This window comes from Oncorhynchus nerka, linkage group LG20 (assembly GCF_034236695.1).
Source record: "Oncorhynchus nerka isolate Pitt River linkage group LG20, Oner_Uvic_2.0, whole genome shotgun sequence".
NCBI lineage: Eukaryota > Metazoa > Chordata > Actinopteri > Salmoniformes > Salmonidae > Oncorhynchus > Oncorhynchus nerka.
The window spans coordinates 40,178,998-40,186,730 of NC_088415.1; the positions used below are offsets into that span (position 1 = coordinate 40,178,998).

General features: G+C 47.3%; 1 protein-coding gene across 1 annotated transcript; it reads right to left on the bottom strand.

The window, feature by feature from the left end:
• Nucleotides 1-1,664: 1,664 nt before the first annotated feature.
• LOC135563098 (uncharacterized protein K02A2.6-like) lies at nucleotides 1,665-7,099 on the bottom strand. Its single transcript, XM_065006057.1, has 3 exons — nucleotides 4,865-7,099; nucleotides 2,270-2,361; nucleotides 1,665-1,733 (listed from the first exon to the last, which is right to left on the bottom strand). Exons 1-3 carry the CDS (start codon nucleotides 7,047-7,049, stop codon nucleotides 1,665-1,667), a joined length of 2,346 nt encoding a protein of 781 aa, XP_064862129.1. The 5' UTR covers nucleotides 7,050-7,099.
• Nucleotides 7,100-7,733: the final 634 nt, after the last annotated feature.

Consider the following 7,733-nt stretch of genomic DNA (forward strand, 5'->3'; position numbering starts at 1 on the left):
CAATCTGTGTAAACTATGATTTGTCCTGTAATATATAGGGAGTATATAGAAACAGCATGGTTAGAACAAAACCAGGACAAATAACTTGGACGCCAACCAACAAACTAGTCATTTTGGGCAGCCAGGGTTCTCAATTATTCATTTTAACATCTTACAGTGTGATTCACAGAATCTCTAAGTAGCTCGAAGAACCAATCTCACAAGTCTGTTGAGTCACTTGCCCTCTGGTCATTTTCACCCCCCTTCCTCACAGAAAAGTTCTACTCTAGCTCTCCTCAGCACGACATGATCTGTATTCCTGTTCAACTGGAAGGCTATGCCGACGAGCAAAGGTTTTTCAGCTTTCGTCATTTGTGTTGGGTGAATTCACAGAAAGGAACCTTTTCGATTGGGTTAATCAGCTTTTCCGCTCTTTTTTCCTTTTGTCTCCTGTGGTGGCTATCGTGAGACTTGGCTAGCTAAGCTGCAAGGATAGCTATTCTACAACAACAAAAAATTCTACCTGGAAGGATGGAATTACTAGCGCTCTCTCATTTAGGTCAACCCACTGACGTTTCGCATTGAATAGACTGACCGTCTGCTTATCAGTCGAGAGCCACACTTTGGTTCATCGCAAGACCCACATGGTGCTAGCTTCTCTGGCTAGCACTGTGCTAACTAGCTAGGCTATTAGCTCAGGTGGTAAATGGGAAGGGGACCTCAATGATGACGATGGCATGAAAGACTCCCTCCAGGCAGCGGAGGAGGAAGAGGACGAGGAGGCGCAAGCCATTACCTCTAGACCCTCTTCTACCCTTAGCGGGGCACCTGTGGCAGATGACAGATATTCACTTATCGATGTCTGCAAACGAGCAGCCGCCAGACTCAGCGTTGAGTGACCTGAACCCATGAGGGGTGGCAGTGCAGAGAGGGACTGGTATGATGGGAGGTAACTCCCCTCTCGCACCCTCCCAGGCAAACAACTCCTCTCAGCTATTCCAGATTGTGTGGCAGATGCCAAACCTAATTGGGACAAACCCTTGACTGGCAAGGTCCAAATCGGACTTTTTGACAGCATGAATGTCAAAGACATGGAGGAGCTGGGCCACGGCAAGCCAACGGTGGTCGAGCTGTCACTGGCCAGCCACCTCAACCCTAGTGCCTCATCACCGACAGGCAATTCTCGCCCTGATAAGACGGACCGCTTCTCCGCGTCCTTCTACCAAAAAGTCGACGTTTCTGCTGCACGTTCTGTACGGCTGTCGAATGTTACATCCCTGCTGCTGGCTTACCAGGCTGATTTAATGCTAGAGATTCACAATCTCCTAGTTGTCGGCAAGCCTAACCCAGACATTTGGGATGAGATCTGTGTCATCACAGATGACTTCTGGCTGCCCTGTAGACCCGGGAATCATGGCTACCTGGCGTACACATCTGTTGTATTCAAGCGTATTGCCAACCGAGCAAAAATACAGAAGGTGCTGCGGCACCACTAGTGAGCGAGAGTCTGTCGACCTGTGGGCTACTCACCACCAGAGCTGGGAACTGTCGCTCATGTGCAGTCCAGCCCTGGATCTGGTCCACGGTTATGAAGGGGTAGAGACAGCAGTTTGCTCTGAGTCCACCCGCTTTCAGTAGCAACTGGCGACTTGACACGCATACTAGAGCAGGATGGCTCCTCTTTATTACACAAAGGGGTTATCAGGGTGATACCAGCCGCCGAGAGCCACCTCGGCTTCTACTCCCGGTACTTCCTGGTTCCCAAAAAGGGAGGAGGGGTTCTCACCATTATGCTTACGTTCAACGTGCTGTCTCGCTCTATTTGTCAAAGCAACTGTTTCCTCTCAGTTGACCTGTGGGACAATTCACATAAGCATCCTGCCAGCACACATGAGATTTTTAAGGTTTGCTTTTCAAAGCACAGCCAACAAAAACCTCGCTGTCCAATTCGGGCTGGCGCTAGCTCCCCGAATGTTCATCAAGTGTATAGAGGTAGCTCTCACACCACTGAGAAACAAGGGGCTGAGAGTCTCCGTCTACATAGACAATCACCTGCTTTGCTCCCCATCCCGGGAGCAAGTGTTACGAGACACGACTATCCCACGTCTCCGAGCCAGTGTTCAATATCAATCGGAAAAACAGGTGTTTTGTGCCAAAACAGGGAATAGAAGACCTAGGCGTGATGCTGGATTCTCTCTCTAATCAGGCAACACCCTCTGGCGACCGCATCGGGTCGTCCCAACGTTTCCTCTCCCTGTTCCACAGGGGGAGCTCGGGTCACATTCAGTACGTGCGTCTGAGTGCTGGGGTTGATGGTGTCCTCCATCTCAGTAGTACCCCTTGGCCTACTGAGGATGAGAGACTTCCAGTGCTGCCCAGCATCTGTGTACACAGCATCACCTCAACCGTCAGATAGAGGTGACCTCTGCTTGTCTTTCAGCTCTCTGTCACTGGAAGAGCCCAGAGCACTCTCTCCCTGCGCTTACACAGACCATCAATCAGAATTATTCTGTTGAGCAAAGCACACCTACTGTCACTACACTGCGCGACTCATGTCCCAGGCATACTTAACGTAGGAGTGGACTTATTGTCACAGGGAATCTCCAACAAGGGGAATGGAGATTCCATCCTCAAGTGGTGAAACAAATCTGGGAGAGATATGGACAAGAATCAATATATCTCTTCTTGTGATGCAAAAATCCAAGCAAAATGCTTGGCACACAGAATTTAAAAAGTATTGTCAGATATTATTCATCCTAATCAGACAGTTTTTTTTTACATGGACGATACATTGGAGATAATATAAGACAAGTACAGGAAACAATAGAACACTATGAAATATCGGGGACACCTGGTTTTCATAGCTGATTTTGAAAAGGCTTTTGATAAAGTACGACTGGAGTTTATATATAAATGCCTAGAATATTTCAATTTTGGGGAATCTCTTATAAAATGGGTTAATAAGGTTATGTATAGTAACCCTAGGTGTAAAATAATAAATAATGGCTACATCTCAGAAAGTTTTAAAATATCTAGAGGAGTAAAACAAGGTTGTCCACTATCGGCATATCTGTTTATTATTGCCATCGAAATGTTAGCTGCAAAGATTAGATCAAACAATAATATTAAGGGATTAGAAATCCGTGGCCTAAAAACTAAGGTGTCATTGTACGCTGATGATTCATGTTTTCGTTTAAAACCACAATTGGAGTCTCTCCATGGCCTCTTAGAGGATCTAGATACTTTTGCTATCCTCTCTGGATTAAAACCAAATTATGATAAATGTACCATATTACATATTGGATCACTAAAAAATGCAAATTATACATTACCATGTAGTTTACCAATTAAATGGTCTGACGGAGATGTAGACATACTCGGTATACAAATCCCTGTTACGGTTTTCTTCCATCGAAGGAGAGTCAGACCAAAATGCAGCGTGGTTAGTTCGATACATCTTTAATGAAGGGAAAACCACGAACAATACAAAAACAACAAACGGAACGTGAAAACCTATACAGCCTATCTGGTGACAACTAACACAGAGACAGGAACAATCACCCACGAAACACTCAAAGAATATGGCTGCCTAAATATGGTTCCCAATCAGAGACAACGATAATCACCTGCCTCTGATTAAGAACCGCCTCAGGCAACCATAGACTTTCCTAGACAACCCTACTCAGCCACAATCCCAATACCTACTAAAACCCCAATACAAAAACACACCACAAAATAAACCCATGTCACACCCTGGCCTGACCAAATAAATAAATAAAACACAAAATACTAAGACCAAGGCATGACAGAACCCCCCCCCAAGGTGCGGACTCCCGGCCGCACACCTAAACCCATAGGGGAGGGTCCGGGTGGGTGTCTGTCCACGGTGGCGGCTCCGGCTCGGGACGTGGACCCCACTCCAACCAAGTCTTAGTCCCCCTGTAACGCGTCCTATGATTGGCGACCCTCGCCGCCGACCTTGGCCTAATAACCCTCACCAAGGACCCCACTGGACTGAGGGGCAGCTCGGGACTGAGGTAGAAGCTCGGGACTGAGGGGAAGCTCGGGACTGAGGTAGAAGCTCGGGACTGAGGGGAAGCTCGGGACTGAGGGGTGTAATATTTGTGTTGTGGAGAAATGACCAGGCAGGAGACGGGAGTACAGTTAGTTGTCGTTTAGTCAAAAAAAAACTAGTGCTCTACAGTTCGCGGCATTCCAGTGCGCATGTGCATTTCCTATTAGGTGTAGTAACGTAACACTGCCGTAATGCATTACTGCTTAGTAACAGCACAGTAACTAATATAAACAGATGTAGATCCCAGATACTACACTCCTCCCCCATAGTGTTTAACTCCCAGAGAACAAGGTAAATATGTTAGGTAACTACTAATGCAATATCTGAACAATGCATTCTTAAACATTTTTCAACTACTGGGTTGAAGCAGACTTTTCAGAGCCCAGCACAAATCCAGGGGATTATTCTGCCCCGAAGATGGAGTTTGTGTCCTAATAACTAACCCAGGTAATGTCCTTTTTCTTTCCTTTTATCTAGGACATATTAAAGTGTTTGTTTAACTGTCCGTTACCTCCTTAACCAGCTCAACTCACAGGTCAAGCTTTTGAGGTGCCCTTCGCTGTCGAATAGGATATCTCCGCTCATCCTGGGCTTCCTGTGGTGGGCCAGGTTCGGGTGGAAGGTCAGGCTCTGTCTCTCCCGTACGTCCACAGTCAGGAGAATAGTCCTGGGGGTCATTATTGTTCTTGTTCTCTCGGCATATCTCTGCTGGGGCGTTGGACCGTAGCAGATGATCCACATGAACGTTGACCTGGCGATGACCAATTTGGACGTGGTAAGTCAAAGGTCCTCTGCGTTGCAAGATCACACCTGAGTTCCACAGGCGCTTGGGGTGTCTGAAATCACGTACCATCACCCTCTCTTCCTCTTTGAATTCTCTGACAGTCTTTGAGTGTCTGTCATGAGCTTTCTTCTGCTGTAGCTGGTGCTTTGCCACAGTGCTTGACAAGTCTGGTTTCAACAATGTCAGGCGGGTACGTGGTTGGCGTTTCAGAAACAGTTCAGCTGGTGTACATTCCGTTACTGTGTGTGGTGTGTTACGGTAAGTAAACAGGAACCGGGGAAGCCTTTGGTGGATGGGCACAGACTGAACCTCGAGTCTAGTCCAGGCCTTCTTAAAGGTTTGCACGGCTCTCTCCGCTGCTCCGTTTGATGCCGGATGGTAAGGTGGTGACAGGATGTGCCTTACCCCATTGTTCTTGAGAAACATTTCAAAATCGTTTGACGTGAACGGAGGGCCATTGTCCGATACGAGCTCCTTGACTAGTCCAAAGGATGCAAACAGGTGTCTGAGAAGATTGATGGTCTTCTCAGCTGTGGTCAGTTGAGTAGGGAACACTTCCATCCACTTGGAATGGACATCGACGACAACAAGGAAGTGTTGCTTGTCAATTTCGGCGTAATCCACATGGATGCGTTCCCAAGGTGTAGCAGCCCAGGACCATGGATGAAGAGGTGCAGCAGCAGGCTTGTTGCGAACAGCTTCACAAGGTGAGCAGTGGCCTACATGCTGTTGAATGTCCTGATCCAGTCCAGGCCACCACAGATAACTGCGAGCGAGTGCTTTCATTCGAGTGATCCCTGGATGTCCCTCATGCAGGTCAGATAGCAGTCTCCTCTGGAATTTGTGAGGTACCACCACCCTTGATCCCCACAGAACACATCCTTGATCAGTGGACAACAGGTCTTTCTTGTCGATGAATGGACGAAGGTTATCGTCATTTACGAAGGTTGGCCAACCGCCTAATGTTAAGTCCAAGACTTTGGAAAGCACTGGGTCTTTCCTTGTTTCCTCTGCTATGTCTGAAGCAGATTTGGGCAGTTCGTCAATGAGTGAGATCTGGAAGACTGCTCTATCATCTTCACTGTCGGAGTCACTATTGCACGGTAGTCTCGATAGTGCATCGGCATTTGCATGATCACTGGATCGTCTGTACTCAAGCTCGTAGTCGTAGGCTAACAATATCAGAGCCCAACGTTGCATTCGAAGTGCAGCAAGGGTTGGTATAGCTGATTTTGGTCCAAGGATGGCCAACAGAGGCTTGTGATCTGTCAGCAGTTGGAACTTCCTTCCGTAGAGGTATTTGTGAAACTTCTTCACTCCGAATATTATGCTCAGGGCTTCCTTCTCAATTTGAGCATAATTTTTCTCACTTGGTGACAGAGTCCGTGATGCAAATGCAATAGGGTGTTCTTCACCTGACGGTAGAACATGTGAGATGACGGCTCCTACTCCGTATGGAGATGCATCACACGCGAGTCTCAGCTTCATCTCTGTGTTATAGTGGGCAAGCCACTTGCTCTTTAGCAGACGCTGTTTGCAAGTCTTGAATGCTTCTTCGCATTGTGGGGACCAATTCCACTTTGTATCGGCCTGCAGCAGTTGGTGAAGCGGATGCAACAATGTGGACAAGTTTGCCACAAACTTTCCGTAATAGTTCAGGAGCCCCAAAAATGACCTCAGCTCTGAGATATTTGTGGGTGCTGGAGCGTTTACGATTGCTTCCACCTTGCTGTTGGTTGGGTGCAGGCCTTGTGCATCAATCTTGTATCCGAGATACTCCACTGAGTCCTGGAGGAACTCACACTTGCTGCGTTTCATTCTCACTCCGTATTTCTCCAGTCTTGATATCACTTTGTCCAGCACTACAAGGTGCTCTCCAATGGTTGGTGCTGACACGAGGATGTCGTCCATGAAGCACACAACATGGTCTATACCGTCCAAGATCTGATCCATTGTTTGTTGGAATATCGCTGGAGCTGTCGAGATTCCATAGGCCAAGCGATTGAATCTGAATAGCCCCTTGTGTGTATTGATGGTCAGATACTGTTCTGACTCCGGATCCAGCTTCAGTTGCTGATAAGCGAATGCCAGGTCCAGCTTACTGAAAACCTTCCCACCAGCTAGAGTGGCAAACAGATCTTCAGCGTTTGGTAGTGGATATTCCTCTGGTAGTATGCAGCGATTTACTGTGACCTTGTAGTCACCGCACATTCTGACGGTCTTGTCTTTCTTTGGGACTACAACAATCGGAGCGGCCCAGTCGCTCCTCACTACTTTCGTTGTTATGTTATTCTTCTGTAGGCGGTCCAGTTCCTTCTCTACTGCTTCCTTAAGAGCATAGGGAACTGGACGTGGTTTGTGAAAGATAGGCTTGGTTCCTTCTTTCACTCTGACTTTTGCTGTGAAGTCTTGTATTTCACCGTAGCCATCTTTAAAAAGTTATTTGTGCTTCTCCAGCATGTTAGTGAGTGTAGCCTGACTCACTGGTTTGTCATTTCTCAGACTGAAGATTTCTCCCCAGTTCAACTTGATCTTTTGTAGCCAGTTTCTGCCTAGCAAGGCTGATTTTTCTCCTTTAACAATGACAAGCGGTAGCGTCCACTCCTTCCCCTCATACCGGACTGGTACCTGGATCTGCCCTAACACAGGAATAGTGTCACCAGTGTATGAAGAAAGGCGGATGGACGCGGGCTGAAGAGGGCACTCTTTCAGTTTTTCTTTGTAGAGTCTCTCTGGAACCAGGGATACAGACGCTCCGGTGTCCAGCTGCATTTTTACTGGTTTTCCCGCTAACTCCATGTTGAGATAGATTCCATCTTTTAGTTGTTGAGCTGTGTACACTGTGAACAGTTCCACTACTGTTTCAGTTGTACCTTCCTCTTCTTGTGCTGCGTC

Bases quoted from the DNA above. Each gene is read 5' to 3' on its own strand.
- LOC135563098 (XM_065006057.1), bottom strand. From the start codon at position 7,049: ATGTGCGGTGACTACAAGGTCACAGTAAATCGCTGCATACTACCAGAG. The intron at 2,362-4,864 runs GTGTGATCTTGC...CTGTGTACACAG, and splicing joins CAAGCGCCTGTGGAACTCAG to ATGCTGGGCAGCACTGGAAG. The intron at 1,734-2,269 runs GTACTGAATGTG...TTTGGGAACCAG, and splicing joins ACCCCAGCACTCAGACGCAC to GAAGTACCGGGAGTAGAAGC.